This window comes from Tenrec ecaudatus, chromosome 4 (assembly GCF_050624435.1).
Source record: "Tenrec ecaudatus isolate mTenEca1 chromosome 4, mTenEca1.hap1, whole genome shotgun sequence".
Lineage (NCBI taxonomy): Eukaryota > Metazoa > Chordata > Mammalia > Afrosoricida > Tenrecidae > Tenrec > Tenrec ecaudatus.
In genome coordinates this window covers 69,627,452-69,645,658 of record NC_134533.1, presented here as the reverse complement: position 1 = coordinate 69,645,658, position 18,207 = coordinate 69,627,452, and the positions used below count along the sequence as shown (strand labels likewise).

At 50.1% G+C, this 18,207-nt stretch overlaps 1 protein-coding gene across 1 annotated transcript in view; it reads left to right on the top strand.

Annotated features, from left to right (window-relative positions):
* Positions 1-402: 402 nt before the first annotated feature.
* The window catches only part of CLPB (ClpB family mitochondrial disaggregase), a 158,296-nt gene continuing 140,491 nt past the window's right edge, over positions 403-18,207 (top strand). Inside the window, exons 1-2 of the mRNA XM_075546224.1 lie at positions 403-869; positions 4,758-4,809. Of these exons, the coding sequence (XP_075402339.1) occupies positions 467-869; positions 4,758-4,809 (455 nt within the window). The 5' untranslated portion in view covers positions 403-466. The remainder of the gene's footprint in view (positions 870-4,757; positions 4,810-18,207) is intronic.

Genomic DNA, 18,207 nt, shown 5'->3' with positions numbered 1-18,207 from the left:
TACTTTACAAAAAAAAAAAAAGTCTATGCTTCACAACAGGTCCCTTCTAAATGTTACAGCTTGAGCCAGAAACTACGTCACGTGCATTCTAACCAAAAGTGACTCTGAGATTCTAATATTTAAACGCAAGGCGGCGCCCCTGGCCGAGTAGTAACCAATAGCCACGCCCCCCCGAGGTAGTTCCCTTCCTGCCCCGCCCATATACTCCCACCAGAACTTCACTTCCCAACATGCCCCGGGATCCGACAAGTCGGCAGTCATTGTGACGTAAGTTTCAGTCTTCTGGGAAATGTCGTTTCTTTGTTCCGTAGCGACGGAGCGTTCTAAGGTTCTGGACTACCACTCCCGTGAGGCAGTGCGCGCCTCACCGCGTTCGCGGCGTCTTCGAACGCGCTGCGGCAGCCATGTTGGACGTGGCCAGCACAGGGGCCGGCACCAGGGGCTTGTAGAAGCCGCAGCTGTCACGATGCTGGGGTCCCTGGCATTGAGGAGGACAGCGCTGGCGCCGCAGCTCTCCATCCGCCTACTTCGGTCTCCATCGCTCCGGAGCCAGGGAGGCGCCTCCGGCCGGAGCGTAACTACCGGGGGCCCCGGGGAGCTGCCATGGCTGAGGGCAGCCGCCGGGGGGCGCCCCGGGACAGTGCCGGCCTTGCTCGCGGGACGAGGGGCGGCCGCTGGGGGGCGCCGGGAAGGACGTGTGGCCCCCCAGTACTTTGCGGCCACCACGTGGGGACGCCTTCCTAACCCCGAAGAAATACTCCCTGGACAAGACGGCTGGAGCGGGGTCCCCAACAGAGCTGGACTGGGCGTGTGGGCCCTGGCCACGGCGCTGGTGGTTCATTGCTACAGCAAGAACCCATCCAACAATGGTGATTATGGGAACTCCCTGGGCTGGAGAGAGGTCGAGGCGGGAGGAGTGTCCTGACAACGCACCTTTGCAGGATGGGAGATGCTTACAGACTTAGACCCAGAAAGCCTCAGTCCTGGAGAGACTCAGATAGCGTCTGATCACAGGGGGGAGGCTGTTGCAGTGAAGGCTCCCTGCCTTTGAGTCGCATAGTCTCCCAGAGATCAGCTTCCCCTCTGGACGTGGTTTTGCCCACCCCTCCAGCGAGGCATTGAACTGAAACATCTAATATTAGAGTATGACTTTTTTATGTGTTAATAGGCCTCCTGATCCAATTCCTGTTTAAAGAGGTGCCCGGTGAACCGCAGGATGCCTTCAGGGCAACCGCCAGGTGGTTCAGAGACGCGTTTAAATGGGATGTGACCTCAGAGACTTGGTTTCAGTGCCAGCTTTGCCTTTGGTCACTTCGGGCGGACACTCCCTACCATTTTGGCTTCCGTTTCCACACAGTGAAGGTTTCTCCCCCAGTATGCTTAGTGGGAAAGGGTGCTGCTCAGCTCGCTCCAAGGCTTTGCTGTGCCAGTTCTCCAGATCTTGCCATAGTGGGATAATCTGTAGAGACCCAAGCAACCACATGAACTGGCTGAACCAGATTAGTGTCCCAGCCACGTCATGGGACAGACCTAGGAGAGCAGGCAGAGAGTCACTCGGTTGTACCTTATAGGGGAAGACGGAGGCCTGACATGCATAAAATTCATGCTGTGGGGACTGCTGGGCCTATATTTGTTTATTCCTTGGGCTGTGGCCAACTGTCAGGAGGGGCAGTGGCCTGGGATCACAACACCTGGGGTCTTGTTTGAGTTCTGCCTCTGAATTCCCATTGTGACCAGATTCTTGCTCCTCCTCATTGGCCCCCAGTTTCCTCGTCTACAAGATGAGGATGGTGACCTAGAGGCTCTTAAGTGTTCTAACTTAGATATACTATGATTCTATAATTTGCACCTCTGGGCGGGGAGTGGGGTTCCGGGGAAAGGGGATACCTTCTCCGTGTCGAATTTGGGCAAGGTATTATGGGAACTTCTAACTTAAGACACAATGGGTGAGGGCAGGCAGTCAGGGCTTGAGGTCTGGTGAATGGGATTATGTGTTGTTGGGGGTTCAGAGAACTAGCAGGACCAGGAAATCCTTCCTGAAAGATTAGAGACCTTGGCGGGATAGGAAATTTTCACTTTAGTCCTGAAAAATAAGGAAAAGATGAAAAAGGGAGGCCCACTGAGAGCAGGAAATGCATCTTTTTTCTTTTCAGGTTGGTACCACTTCCCTTCCCAATACCAACACACCGTTCACCACAGTACATTGCACTTAGTAGGTACTCAGCAAATGTGCCTTGGGTTGGATTTGTATTTTAGGCAGCCTTCCTGCACAAAGGAGGGGTCTCAGGCCAGCATGGTGTGTGCAGCGCCTAGCAGTATGGCAGCCTGGTTGGTGGACAGGAGGGAGGCCTTTGGAATTAGATGAGAGCAGATGGAGCGGGGCCTGGATGCCAGGCAGAATGGTTGGAGTGCTTGGGATTTCTCCTGTAGGCGGTAGAGACCATGGAAGGTTAATGATCCAGTCAATGTCCCGAGGCCAGTGTTTGAATGAGGGAAGTTCCGAGACCACAGGAGGTTGATCCTGAAGACACTATACCCATGCCAGGTAGAAGATGGCACAGGGTAGGATTCTGAGAACCTTAACTTTGTAAGAGAAGGATGTCTTTCACTTCTTGTTATTTGGTGTGCGCTCTTAACTTTGCTTGGAATCACTTGGAGAGCTTATCAAGCATTACTGATGCTTTGGTCGTAAACACCCACACCCCAGTTTCTGATGTAGTTGATCTGTATAGGGCTTAAACATCAGCCTGCTTTCCGAATACCATTGGTGAGTTCACTGTGCATCAGGGTGAGAACTATGGCCTAGAGGTTGGGGCCATGACTTCCATAGAACCTGTATACTACGATCTTGCTCTAAATGCTCCTGGGGATTCCAGACCACACTTTGTGACACTGAGATAGTGTGTGTGAACCGCAGCAAGGAAATCAATATTACCAAAATTATGGCCCCATCCAGTTCCACCCCTGGGACCTGAGCCCCTTCTGACCCGCCGGCTGCCCTGTCTCCTGACTTGGAGTTGTGAGCTGAGACCCTCAGTGCAGTAGATATTGTATGTTTAGGAGCTAGGAACCCCCGGTTTTCAATTCATTCCTCTCCCAATCTGATCATGCAGCGAGAACAGGGAGCAGATACAGGGGTCTCGGAGAGGGCTGTTCCCCTTCCAGCTGGGGCTGCGGAGTAGGCCTGGGTGTATTTTTGGAGAACCATTGGGGAAGGCAACCAGCAAGGTCTGGCTCTGGATCTCCTCATCTGAACTATAGGGCCAACTCAGAGAGGTAGGCAGCAGAGCTGGACCTGGAGCCCACCTTGGCCTGCCTCTAGATCCTGCTTTTTCTGCACCGCTCCTCTGCCACCTCTTGTTACACTGGGTGCCCTGGCAGACTCCCTGCAGTAGGGCTGGGGATGATTCTTTTCAGTGCCCGACATGTACCTTGGGGCCAGGCGTCACACCAGGGCTCCCAGAGCACTTGTTGGGCTGTGTGGGGGAAAAAAAATGAGCCTCCGCTGTTGGATTGGTGCTTTCTTCTCCTCAGGCAGGATTTGTGTTGTTTTGTTTGTGCCACAAGGTGGTGCCAACAGGCTGTAGGCAGCCCAGACTGGGCCTGGTTTAAAAACCCAATCAAGCCCACAGCCGGCTCTCCCAGGTTTCCAAGGCTGTGCGTCTTCACGGAAGGAAGCCAACTGCCTTGTCTTTTTCCACGACCATCCAGTTAGCAGCCCAGTGCTCTGCATTGCCCCTCTGCTAGGCCTGCCATGTCTGCACTGCTCTGGCACTGTCTTGCTTAGGCATCAAAGAGTTTGCAAAATTTTTTCAATTGTCATTTCATTTCTGTGGCAGCCAAGTGAGGCTGGCAGGGGGCCAGGGGGGGCAAGGAAGCGAGGGGTCGGATGCTGAAAGGGACAGGGACTGTGGCAATCACACGCAGAGGACTTGGAGCCAGACGCCTTGACTTTAGTTGAGGGGATCACTCCAAGGGGCTCCCGCCCTGCCTGCACCTCGTTTTGCCCCTTCCTCTAGGTTTGTGACCTGCGAAATCGAGATGGGGAATTGGGTCGAGCAACTGGAATTGGGATGAAGTAGGGCAATGTCGAGAGATCGTTAATAATGGCGATAACATTAAATGTATTATACTTCTACAGAGCTTTCTAACTTTGGAAGAAATCCCCCTCCTTGACTCCGTTCCGACTCTTGGAGACCTTGCAGGGCACTGGAACTGTTCCATGGGCTTTCCGAGACTGTCTGTCTCAACAGGAGCAGGCAGTTTCTTCTTGCTCCCGACTAGCCCACTGGGCCCCTGGGCTCCTACAGAACCACGGTAGCGTCAATGCCGACTCCTAGTGACCCTGCCGGACAGGGTAGAATTGACTGTCTGAGCTTCAGAGCCTTAACTGCTGACAGGAATAGAAAGCCCCATCCCTGCCCCTTGGAGCAGCTGTGGTTTTGAACTGCAGACTTTGTGGATCGCAGTCCAGCCATAACCACTACGCCACCAGGGCATCTACGAAGAGGCCAGATGTTTATCTTCACAGCATCACCTGGTATTTGGGTTCTCTAGGTAGGAGGGTGTGGCCAAACAAATTGGTAACAGTGGGTGCCAGGTGAGGAAGGAGTGATGAGCTTTCTCTTCATGTACCTTGGCATTGTGCCCCTTGCTAAAGCCAATGTTTGTGAAGTGCCTCTGCTCTGTCTTCTTACCGAGCCGTCTTGAGGCGTAGCTTGTGACTAGGGCTCTGACCAGTGCCCCTCTCTCTCCAGATGCCGCCCTGGTGGAAGCTGCTCGAGCCAACAATGTCCAAGAAGTCAGAAGGTGAGTGTCAAAGCCCACCCTCCTCCTCGTTCATAGCCAGGTGAGGGGTGGGCCGCTTCCTCCAACTGCTCTGGGACTTCTCTCTGGTCACCAAGGATTGGGCCTCCTGGTCCCATGAATGGGTTAGTGTTTGTGTCTCCTTTATTTTAACCCCAAATATCCCTCCATTCTCCCGCCATTTTGTCCTTCTTCCTGGGGTGTGGTTTGATGTCCCACCCCCCCTCCCCCCAGCCGTGGGTCCTTCTGTGCATTTTCCCTCTGCCATGTGCCACTGGTTGCTTCCTGAACAAGGGAGCAGCCTCCCAGGGAGCAGCATGGGGATTTAGGAGGGAGCCGGAAGAGATCTTTCTATGAGAGAGTCTTTGGGGCTATAAAGTCCCGCCTGCAGTGGGGGCTGGGGTGCAGGTGCTGATGCCCTGCCTAGGGACAGACTCCTCAGCCTCCCTGCTAGCCTCTGACAGGTTGGATTGGAGGCTTATTCTTTGGCCAGTGAAGGACAAAACTCAGGCTCAGCCCGTTAGCAGCATGGCTGCTCAGCTAGGCCACCAGAGGGCCTGCATGTGGGGCTGGGGGTTAGGGGCAGAGACTTTCTTCTGGACGAAACTGATGGCCCCCATTGAGCTCTCCTCCCCTCCCACCCCCATGCCCATGTTTGAGGCAGGAAGTCAGATGTTCGGGTGGCAGTGTGCGCCAGTGCTCCTCCCCGCTCACTGCTCAACATGCAGAAGGTATTGAAAGGCAGCCACGGCCCCTCCAAGACTTACTGCTTTGATTCCTTTTCATTTTATCTGCAGCATTATTATTGATTCTCAAGGGTGCTTTTGAGTATTAATGTTCAAGGCCTAGTTTTTAATAAACCACTTTTGAAAGTATGAGCTGGGAGTTCTTTCGTAGCCAAATAAATATGATGGAGCAATAGTTTAATAAACATGTGATGATGCATCTTAGAAACCAAGCACAGATGTCAGCTTGCCGTTATAAGAGCCATCCATAACTGGCTGTGAGGCGCCTTCACTCCCCCAGACACAGAAGAGCCAGCCTCACTCGGCCGCAGTGCAGCAGGACTGGCTGGGCTGCCCGGCAGGTCCTGCCTGGGCCTGTGGAGCAACGGCGCAGCCGTGAGCCTACCTTTCTGTTGCCCACAGGAGGCTGTTCGCCCTGTCTGTTCAGCCCCAAGCACGGGTTATTGGAGCTCTTTTAAGTTTGCTTTTCACCTAGATCTGCCCACCTCTACAGAGAGCAATTCAACTATGTTTGAGAGACAGACAGACATGAATCGTCCCGAAGAAACACTCTTGTCTGTGTGGATCACGTTTGTAGGGGCCTTTCGGACCAATCTTCCGGCCTGCTGTTTGTCTTGTCCCATCTCCTCTGGCTAGGGTGCCTCAGACACCCCCTTTTTACCCCCCTGAGGGAGTCAGATGTGGGGTGCTGGCCAGCCACCAGGCCTGGGGACCATGTACTATGACTAGAGCAGGGGGTGGGGTTGCATTTCTGTCCACTGAATAGTGGGAGATGAGGAGGTTTGGGACAGGAAAGTGACACTGTTCAAGCATTGTTTCAGACGAGGGAAGGATGGACAGAATGGGAAAGGACAGAAGGCAGATCTGTGCAGAGACTATTTTAGTAGCCTTTCTACTCCCTAGGTAACTGACAGGCGCCTCATGCTACTCTTACTTCATTATTTCTTCCTCAGTGTGCCCTGACCCTTAGCTCTGCCCAGCAGACCTGCTGCAACAGGTCAGAGCCCCTTCATTCTCAGTGAGTTTTTGAAAACTTGACATCTGGGTTACTGAGCAGCACCTGGAAAATGTGGCTGCCTGGTGTTCTTTCCCCTTACCTCCCCCTCCTCTCTGGGAGCTCCTGCATGGTGTGTCTCAGCCGTGGACGACCCCCCTCCTTTCCCCCCGACTGCCTTGGGAGTGTTCTAGCGAAGGAGTGGCGACTTGTGCCCTTCTACTCAGGGAGCAGGTGTTACTCTGGAAGGACACCCTGCATCTGTCTGGGCACCCCACCCCCGCCCCCAGGCCACCCTCTTATTCCCCTCTGCTCCCGTGCAGCCAGCCTTTCAGACACAGCTCACGAAGGAAGCCGCCTTTAACTCCCCCCGTCAATGCAGTCTCCTCCTGGTCTGGGAGGGTCTGAGTGTGGTCTCAGAAGGCCAGGCTGTACCAGGAGAGGAACTCTTGAAGAGAAGCTGAAGGCAGTCAGTTCAACAGGAAAACCAGTTAGGTTTGAGATGCTCACCATCTCAAGGACCGAGTATGAGATGATCAAACCAGCTGCTCCGGGCACAGTTGACCTGCTTCCTGGCTAACCCTGTGTGCTGGTCCTGCCTGGCTAACAGCACAGGGCAGGGTTTCCACTTACTACCCTCTGCTCTTTGTATTAAGAAGTTTCTTGGCTTGACTCTCTGTGGTAGGGGCAAGACCTGGTTCCCACTGCTCCCTATTCTCCCCCTAGAATACAGGGACTTTTCAACAAACCTGCAGCAAGTGGCCCTCAGTCTGACTTGCATCTGCCCATGGGCTCTGTCAGAGTCAGGATGGGGCCTCTTCTCTTTCTGCCCTACCCTCCTCCTTTTGCCCCTGGTGGTCATCCTTTTATCTCTCCCCATCCTCCAGAGCAAAAGCACTTACACCTCGTGCACTTAAAACACTCAGCTCTAGCTCTGCACATTCTGGGGCCTCTATTCTACTTGCCTACATTTGAACAGGTGGCCTGGATCTTTCGCTCATTCCAAACCTGAGCCTGCCTTCTGAACTCAGGAACCAGTCATCCGAAACGCAGGGCACAGGGCAGGCTGCAGGCACATCTGTGCTGGCTCCGCCGAGCTGTGAGCGGAGCAATCAGGCCTGAGAAAAGTGAGGCTGCGGTTGTCCCATTAAAGATCACATTTCCTTCAGAATGAACTTGGGGGAAAGACAGCACACCTCCCCATTTCCTTTCTCCCACCAGGGAGCCAGGCCTCCTACGAGTTTAACTTGCTTGTCCCTCAGCTCAAACACGCTCATGAAGAAAGCTTGATGTGCTAAATCTTGTGCTTCAGTGCGTCGACTCTTTCTCTCAAGATTCATTGTTCATTTTACTGACATTTGAGAGCATATGTTGAGCCCTGGTGGCACAGTGGTTTAAGTGCTCAGCTGCTAACCAAAAAGTTGGTAGTTCAAACTCAACAGCTGCTCCAATCTGCCTCTGTACCGATTGTGGCCTTGGACATTCTCTGGGCACTTCTGTTCGTGGGGTTGCTATGCATCAGAGTCAGCTCACAGCCGTGTTGGCTGCATGTCAGGTCCTGTACATGGCACAGGGACACCTACCCAGGCATGAATCTTGCCCTTGATTAAGGAGTCGTCTAAGACTGACTGTGGCAACATAGTGTGCTTAGTGTTGTTCTGAGACAAGAGAGTACAGCATCTTCTGGAGCCCAGAGAACCCCGACCATCCTAGAGAAAGGAAAGCTTCCTGGAGGTGGGGGTACCTGATCCAAGTCTAACAACGGCAGAAGGATATAACCAAGAGATGCAGAAGACGTTCCAGGCAAAGGGGACAGCATGCATGGAGGCACCCAGCAGTGAACCACCTGGTGTGTGTGGAAGGGAGGATGGAATTGCACACCTTGCTGTAGGTATTGCCACATCACAATCTGAGACCAAAAGGTCCTAGAGGAAGGTAGGAGTCTGGCTGTCGAAGGCCTTAATTGACTGCCCACTTGTCACCCGTCTGCCCAGCCTGTACCCTTGTACGTTCCCTGAGTTGGATATGGGGAGGGATGGGAGGCAACATGATGAGGAAGGATGAGCCTAAGTAGCATGGAGATGATAAGACCTGTGGCCTCTAGAGCTGTACGTGGAGTTAACAGTATGTGTAAAGTTATTAATGCATTCATCTAATATTTATGAGCACTATTAGGAAGCGTGCAGATGCTGTACATACAGTCATAAACAAGGTAGATCGAGCCCCTGACCTCTAGGTACTTACAGTGGAACTGGGAGCCAGATTACGAGTTAATTATAATTATAGTAGGGCCTGGAAAAGCCAGACCCTATGTAAGGCAGCTATCTGTTAGAAACCTACAAGTCTATCCTACTGATAGTGCGAGAAGTGGTAAGACTGCACCTTGTCAACGGCAGAAACGCACAGCAGCCCCCCAGAGTTCCGGCTCTCTCCATTATTGCCACTGTGTGTGCCTCAAAGTGAAGCCCAGGAGCCTTGTCAACAAATGGTTCCAGGAAATAGGAATGGCCCCATGCGAAAGAGTGAACTACACCCCGCCTTTAGACTATACACCGAAGTCAACTCAAAATGAGCCATAGACTAAATGTAAGAGCTAAACCTGCACACTCTTAAAGCAGGAATAGACCTTGGGACCCTTGTTAGGCAGAGCCTTCTTGGATAGGACACCAAAAGCACAGCAATGAAAGAAAGCAGATACATCTGACTTCAGGATAAAAATGTGAAATACAAACAATAACATTTGGAAAGTGACAGCCCACAGAAAGGGAGAGAATGTTTTCAGGTCATATATCTGGTAAGGGACTGATACCTAGACTCAATAAAGATCTCTTATAACTCAATAATAAAAAGATAAATAGCCCAATTAGGAAATAGGTGAGTACTCGGAATAGATATTTCTCTAAAAAGATAAGCCAATGACCAATAAGCATGTGAAAAGATGTTCAACATCATTAGTCATCAGGAAAATGCAAATCAAACCTACAGTGAAATACCACTTCTGTCCATTAGGACAAGGAGAAGCACAAAGACCTAACGGCAAGTGTTGGTGCAGCTGCAGAGAAATTAGAACTCTTATACACTACTAGTAAGCCCCAACTCAGCCATCTTATATAGGGTTTCTAAGCCCATAAGTCTATATTGGGAGCAGACAGCTTCATCTTTCACCCTTGGAGTGGCTGATCGGTTTGAACCACTGGCCTTGTAGTCAGCCGCCCAACAGTCCCACCAGGGCTCCTTACACGACGAGTGGGATTATAAAGTGGTGCATCCACTCTAGAAAGCCGTTTGAGAGTGCTCCGAAGGTGATCATCGAGTTACGTCTTAATCAGTAATCTCACTCCATGGGAACTCACTGCCCCAGTCAAAGCAGACTGAGGTCTATATATACACTCATGGGAACTAAAACCCCTTTCCCCCAGACTTGTACATAAGTGCTTATCGTTGTACTCTTACCAGCCCCAAGAGGGAAAAACCCAAATGCTCATCGACTGACCACTGGATCAATATGGCATATTCATGCAATGGGATATTATTAGGCTGGAAAAAGGGAAGGACTGATGCTTGCATGCTAAAGCATGGATGAACCGTGCACGAACGCAAGAAGCCACGCTCAGAAGATCCAATAGGATTGCATGTACATGAAATGTACAGAACAGGCAGATCGGTGGAGCCAGCACCAGTTAGTGGTTGCCTAGGGCTGGAGTGGGGTGAGCGAGTAAGGAGGGGCTGCCAGTGGGTTTTGTTGGAGGGGATCACGAAATGTTCTAAAATGAATTGTGGTTACACAACTTTACACTGACAACTGCTGGCTTGTACCCTTCACATGGGTGAAGCATATGGTGTGAATCCAATCTCAACCTGCTTTCAGAAAGTGAAGTACAGGACCCTGGGGACCCAGGCTTGAATGTGGCGCGGGGGCTAGAAAGTGGGGAAGGTCAGAAAGGGAAAGCCTCTCACTAAATGGGCTTCAACTGAACTTGACGGAAATCCCAGATAAAGGAAGCAGAGGTGGAAGGCCTGGGGTCAAGACAAGTGGAGAAACCCAGGAACAGAGAGTAGGAGAGGGACTTGAAGTGAACTCGGGAGAGTTAAACTGGGATTATGCCACATTGGATCCAAAGGCCATGTTGGCCTCTTTAAAATTTCGTTTGAAGGGCAGTGGGCAACCCTTGGAGGACCCTAAGGAAGTCTGTTTACATGTGACAGAGCTAGACGTGATCGAGATCTGTCTAAAGGATCAGTGGTTTCTCAGGGGAGAACAGATGGAGAGTGCGCTGGATGCTGGGAGACTGGCTGGGAAGGGACTGGGATTGCAGGCAATGGAGGATGGTGGTATTTGGTGACTGAGACTGAGGAAGTCAACTAGCCGGTTGTGGAGGTTAGAACAGTATGAGTGCCTCCCTCCCCAGTACCTGAGACACTGCTAGGTGCAGTCGAGTCAGTTTTGACTCAGTGACCCTGTGACAACAGAAGGAAGCAGTCTGGTCTGGTGCCAGCCTGCCACACAGAGGATCAGTGCATGCTGAGTGGGTGGGATTGGGTGTAGTTGATTGGGGGAAGGTGTTAGGAATGAATTTCAGGTGTCTGGCTTGATTTGCTATGTAGATGGCTATTGCCATTCACTAAGATGAGGATCCTGGAAGGGGACTGGCCTGGGGAGAAAAATGATTAAGTTCAGTTTTGAGCATGCTGGTGGGGTATTTGCGTGGTAATGCCCACTAAGAAGTTGAGCGGGTTTCTGTCTCTCCCCAGCTGCCCTCAAAAAGTATCTCCATAGTTCAGAGACTGTTATGATGTCCTGTTTTGATATTCCTGGTTTGATAGTTTTAGAAAAGAAAGGACCAAATCCCAGCTTGAGGTGGGTTTTCTCGATGGTTTTGGAAAAATCATGATTTGGCATGCAGTTCAGGCAAGAAGGAAGGGTTGGCTTTTGTTCAGGGACAGACACATTTATTCTAGCTTTGCTCCTGGCTTGGTTTGGATCTTGTCCCTGGATGCCCCAGCTTGGTGCTTAAGGCACTTGCTGTCCAGGTGCCAGGATTGAGGTGTCCAGAATGTGTTTAGCTACAGCATAGGTAAATGTCTTGCACATCGATCTGAGGATTTTATCTAATTAACAAAAACCCTGGCTGGTAAATACATTTGGCTGTCTCGAGGCCTCCGCGAGGCTGTCTGTTTATTGATTGTTGCATCATTTCGGCTGGATGGGAAGATATTAATGATGGCATCGGAGCAACCAAAACATCCCGCTCTCTGAACCAGGAAATAGGTGAATGTGTTTGCCGCGCGCAGCAGATTGGAGCAGAAGCTCTACCCTAGACCACAGAGCAAGACCTCACAGGGCTCTGGCCTTGGTCATTTGATGTTCGTAGTGAGAGCTCTCTAGCATCACGGTCAGGTTTGTGTGTGGGCGCTAGCTAGGATGTTGGAAGGTACATAGTTACAGGAGCAGTGCAGGGTTTTTAGAATTAGAAGACCTGGGTTTGACTTCTGATAGTAGTCACCAACTAACTAGCTACATGACCTTTAATAGGTCTGCTATAAGAGCCTTCTTTTCTGTGCCTAGTAACTAAATCTTCCTAAAGGAGCTTTTCTTTCACACTTTCAAACACAATTCCCAAGGATAGAGCTCTGCAGAGAAAGAGGAGTCCCTCTGGAAGGGTCCTGAGCGCACACAAACATCCGACAGTTCTGCAGAGTGGCCCAGGGTTTGTCCACTTTTCTGAAGTGTGTAACCTGCCGCGTCCCCGCCTGCTTGTTCTCGGTGATGGAACACATCTGCTTATACCCTGGGGAAGGTTGGGTTGGCAGCTTTGCCTGAACGTCATGGGCTAGTGAGTCAAAGAAGCAACCAACCAGAAGCCTAGCATCCAAGCCCTTGAGCGAGCAGAGAACGAAGCCTCCCAAAGTGGGGTTGGTTTGGGGAGCAGGGGAGAGAGCCCTGGTTTGAGCCTCATGTTGACCCCACTGGTTGGGTGTCCTTGGGCTAGACCCTGAAATCTCTCAGCAGCCTGGATGATACCTGTGTGACCCCCTTCTCAGAACCTGTGAGCGTTCTAGACAGATGGACCTTCGTCTGGAAAATCACTCATCCTTTGTGTCATCAGTGTCACACCTTCCAGGAAACATTTCTGTGACCCTTCCCAGGGCTCTGGGCACTGCACACTCCCCGGTTAAGCACTTAATTGTCCAACCCCCCCCCCAATTCTGTGAGTTTGGAGGTGGCAAACCACTGCTAAGTTGTTGCAGTTCATGTAAATATTCAGCAAATGCGGGATACTGTTGAAAGTGTTTTACAAAAGTTAGAGGTAAATGTTTGTCATCATTACAGCCTACCGTGTTTTAGTTTTATGACATTTACTCATTTATTTGACCTAGATATTCGGGGTTTTCTGTTTCAGTAACAGCTAGTGCTTATTAATGTCTTTTTGTGTGAGGCTTTAATCGGGAACTCCTCTTCACAACTACTCTGCCAAGTACTCTATCCCCATTTCCTAGACGATGAAGCAGGAGTTTGGGGAGCTCAAGGAATTTCATGAAAATCGCCTGCTTGAGAGGCAGCCCAGCCTTTCATTTTACAGATGGGGAAGCCAGGAGGCTGCAAATGAGAGGTTTTCCCAGGCTGGTGTTTCTCTTCGCATCTTTTGTGCTCTGGGGACCATTTTTAACTAAAGGGGAGATCTTTCTGTCCACCTCTCTTCAGGAAAAGCTGTCAAACCGAGACCTCAGCTGCCTTCCTCTCCGCTCTGCGCCTCACTGGCCGCCCCTTCCCCATGCCCACCAGCCCAGTGGGCCGTGCCCTCTTTCCCTTGAACACCCCATCCTGGTCAGACTTGAAGCCTACCTTCCTCTTTCCTGGGCTCGCACGGGCTTCCACTTCTGTCCAGCTGTCTCGCCAGGGCCTGGTCATGCTTCATCACCCACCGCAAGCCCTCTCTTTCTCGCCAGTGTGCACACCCAGACTAGCAATAAAAGCTGCCGGGTATGAGATAGCCACTGTGTGAGGCAGAACGCTCATTGTTTGTGGGTACCAGGGTAGACGGACAATTGCTGCTACCAGGGTTCTAGTTCATATCTGTGTGCTTTTCCTCCTCAAAACACTTCTGTGCAATCAGTGAATGGCTGTAGACAGGCTCGCTCAGTAATACACCTCCCTCCGTAGTGTTTGGGATCTTCAAGTGAAAGGTTCAAGGGGGCCGAGAGGTCAGCTCAGACCGTTGTGGTGACTTGTGGACCCCACAGGACTCATCTTAATGGACTTTCTCAGAGGAGCCAGGGCCAGCGTGAGGGTTCATTGAGAAGAAGTTTTAAGGGAAATGAAAGCTGCGCCGGTGAGGACAAGGTCAGGAACATTGGCCTGAGGGATTGCTTCCATCGCATCAACGCACCTACCCATTCTGTGAGGGGAGCAGGGGCTGTCCTGAGAGAATTTCATTCGGGAAGCTTACCCTGTCCACCGTGCAGCTCTGATCTTGCACGTTCAGCCTTCTTTCCGTTCCCCAAGAACAGTGAGTCTCAGGAGGACGCCCACACTGCCATTTTGACAGGGTGTCCATCAAAGTGCACAGACTTCTCCAGGGGTGGGTTAGAGAGACGGAAATACCGCCTTCAGGCGCGTATTGACCACGGTGGAGCATGTGTTGAGAAACAATAACTTCACATTGTGAGATTTTTCTGCAATAAAGGTTTCTATGATTTTGTTTTTAAAAGTACTTTTGACTTGCCCACCTAGTACCCTTCCTTGTCACCTTATTTCAGAACAGGTTGTATTATGTCCATTGTCCAGCTAAAAAAGCTCTAGTTTCTGGCAGATTTAGCAATTTAAACCAAGGTCTCCATAAATCCAGATACATGCTTTTCTCAGTGCAATTGACTGCTGATTCTGACTCACACTGATCTTAGAGGAATCCCCATAGGTCTTAAAATTGGAGCTATATGGCGTCACGTTTAATTATTCCCTCCCTGGTCTTTTCTTTCAATCACTTCAAGTATGTGTCTCCTCACCTGGGCTACAACCCCGGCACAGTAAGTAAGGTACATGGTACCTCCTCTGGCCTTTACTTAGCATAACTAGTCACACAGACTGACTGGGCAACCAAAAGGCACACAGTACAGATAAGGCCAGGCTACTTGATTGATTGGTTGATTGAAAGCCTGTTTATTCTCTTCCTGCTCCTCAGCAGGAGGACACAACCCTGGGAAGCAGCTAAGCTAGCTGACTGATCTTCAGGATCAGTCATTCATGTGGTGGGAGGCCAGGAAGGCTGCATAAGAATCTCTGTGAGCCTGAGCTGAAGCTTCCATCTCAATGCCCTATTGTTTGGGGGATAGCACCAGGCCTCCTGGGCTGTGTGTGTGCATGTGATCAGCCTTTGCAGGTGGACAGTCAACAGAGACAGGATACAAAGCACAAACAATTGCGGGAGGCCCTTGGAATTCCCAGGGGCTCAAAGTCCAGCCAGGCAGGGAGGATCTTCCCAGGCTGGCAGATCTGGGCTCAGTCACAGCTTCTGCCCGAGCCAGACAGGAGTTAGGATGGTGGTTCTCAACCTTCCTAGTGCCGGGACCCTTTAATACAGTTCCTCATGTTGTGGTGACCCCCAACCATAAAATTGTTTTCATTGCTACTTCATACCTGTAATTTTGCTATTGTTATGAATCATAATATAAATATCTGATAGGCAGGATGTATTTACATTGTTACAAATTGAACATAATTAAAGCACAGTGCTTAATCACCAAAACAATATGTAATTATATATCGTGAAATATTTATATCTATTTACAAAGGAATGAAATTTTGTCTTGAAGCATGGTGTAGGATGGATAGCAATCTTCATGCGGGGTACTCATGTGGGCATGTCTGCATGTGGGCGGACGCACCTAGAGACAGGAGCGGTGTCTCAGTTCTTAAGACCATCAGAAATATGTGTTTTCCGATAGTCTTAGGTGACCCCTGTAAAAGGGTCTTTCAACCCCGAAAGGGGTCACAACCCACAGGTTGAGAACCGCTGATGTAAGGCACTTTTGTCTGTAACCTTCTTTCCCGTCTAGGGTTTAGGTCCCCTCCTTCCGTTCTCTGTTGGACAGCATCCACCAGGCAACTCCAGGCTCACGGTGCTCCCCACCTCTTGGAGGACAAGCAAACCCTGATTGAAAAAGCATTCATTCAAGCTATAATTCACATACCATAAAGTGTACCCTTTTAAGTTAATACAGTTCAGTGGGTTTTAGTATACACATAGTCCCTGACTTGCAGCAGGGTTCTGTTATGACAGCTGCCATATTTTACACAGAGTGCACATATCATGTGTCTTTGCATGCTGTGTATCCTCTGCATGTTAGTTCCAAAATGCACCATACCCATAATCTTTTCTATCGTGATGGCTCTGATTTCAGGGTTTGGGTGAGTTTATTCTGTCCCTTGGAGTTAATGCGGCCTTGTACTGTTGACCCAGAGCTTTGGTTCCCAGCAGCAGACCCTCACCAGCTCACCCTTGAGTTTCTCAAGCAGCTCCTCTCCCAGCAGGATTCCTTCCCTGCCCTGCACACCACTTGCTCTCCAGTGCAGGAAGAAATCCCTTTTTCTGTCCCAGAATCGGCTCTCACCAGGGCAACCAGCTCCAGCCTAGGAAGTGTACAGATCTGTACATCTCAGGCGTTAGAGGAGACTCAGGAGGGCGAAGCTGGTACACTGTGACCACCCCACTCTACCCCGCCCTGCAGCTGGCCAGCTGCTGCACTCAGGCCATTGGACTCTTCCAGCTGTGCAGACACCACAGAATGGATGTGCGAGCCTGGGTGCAGAGGCGCATGCATCCCTGCTTGGACAAAATGAATTTCACTGGTCACCTGGGGCCTGCAGGATAATGTGTACCTGCACCCAACTATCCTGCTGCTGTATGACTTTACTTGGGGCTGGCACCTTAGAACAGGGGTGCATGCAGGCAAGAGCCCCACCTGCTGTGAGACCAGCTTTTCACCTGGTTCTCGCCCTACTTTCTGGAACAGCATACTTCAGGAGTATGTGCTCTAAGGAATGCTAGCGCTCTCAGACCTGGCTGTGAAGTGCTTCCGAGCAAACACAGTTTCCGTTCTGTATTTTCCAATTACTTGGTGTGGTGGCTAAGGTTGTCTGTCTTTTTGGCTGAGCCGTGATTCTAGGTGGTTTGGCAGTTCTGACATTAGTCATCATCCATGATGAGATCGGTTAGAACAGCAGTTGTCAACTTGTGGGTGGTGACCTCTTTGGGTGGCCCTTTCTTTCACAGGGGTCGCCCAATTCATAACAGTAGTAAAACTGCAATTATGAAGTAGCAATGAAAATAATTGTATGGTTGGGGGTCATGAAGGTTGAGAACCACTGGGTTAGAGTCAGATCTGCTCTGAGCAGCCAGTCAGTTGAAGGAAAGTTTCCTTGGGGGTGTCTTGTCCTGCATAGAGTATATACGGACATTCTGACAAAGCTCTAGAATTTTGCTCTTAATCTCATAATCTTACCTTTGGTTCTTGGAACTTGACACAGCAACCTACCATCTAACCTGGCCAACTTGGCTCCATCAGACCTTGCAGCTGTGTGAGTCAGGAGGTGCCTCCAGTCTTAGCATCTACTTATGGACTTGGGACTTGTCAACTTCTACAGCCACATGAGCCATTTACTTGAGATAAATATCTCCCTCTGTGTGTATATAAGGGGGCTTCAAAAGTTTGTGGAAAAATTCAATCCTATTTTTCTATAACCCTTTTGAACCTCCTTTTTTGGAGTTTCTCTGGTTTTGCTTCTTTATTACAAAACTTGATCCATGATTTCTTAACCATGATTTATACTTCTATTAGAAAAATATGAATAAAAGTAAGATTTTTAGAGTATTGAGTGAGGGTAAATGAGACCAAAATTCTCTTCTAGAAATGTCATGAGACATGCACAGTGCTCGAACTTTTTAACACAATTGCATTCTTTCCACCTGTTTCTGTGTGTGCATTTTATTTACCTTGGTGAGCTGTTTGTGGAAAATGGTGTTGGTACTTTGTTGTAAGTTGGTTCTGACATGTCACATGCCTTTTTTACAAATAGTTATTATTATTACCTTTAGCCCTCTGTATCTGTAAACCTGATCTGTGTTTGCCTTCGGGTTGGCATGAGAATGATAGCGTCCGCAGACTATACACCACACCATGGTACGTAGTGCATATTGCTAAGGACACGGTGAAAAAAAACGAAAGACAGAGATAGGTGTAAGTGTAGTGCATTGTAACTTGACTGTATTTTCACTTGGGAGCTGCCTCTGCTTACAAAGTAGTACAACTATTACCCCTGTCTAATTCCAGAATATTTTATGACCCCCAAAAAAGAAACCTTGGGACCCGTTACCAGCCATTCCCATTCCCCTTTCTCCGACTTTGATAACTAATCTGCTTTTTCTCTTTATGGATTTGTATATTCCGAGTAAAACCAAGTCAGCCTCATAGCCATCAGGTAGATTCTAACCGAGCAGCCCATGGGACAGAGCGGAACTGCCCCACAGGGCTTCCCAGGGCAGGCATTGTTAGGGCAGCAGGCGGCCACGACTCCCTGGCACAAGTAGCTGGTGCGTTCAAACTGTGGACCTCTTGGTTAGTGGTTGAGGGCCCCCAGGGCTCATTCCTATTTTGGGCATTTTA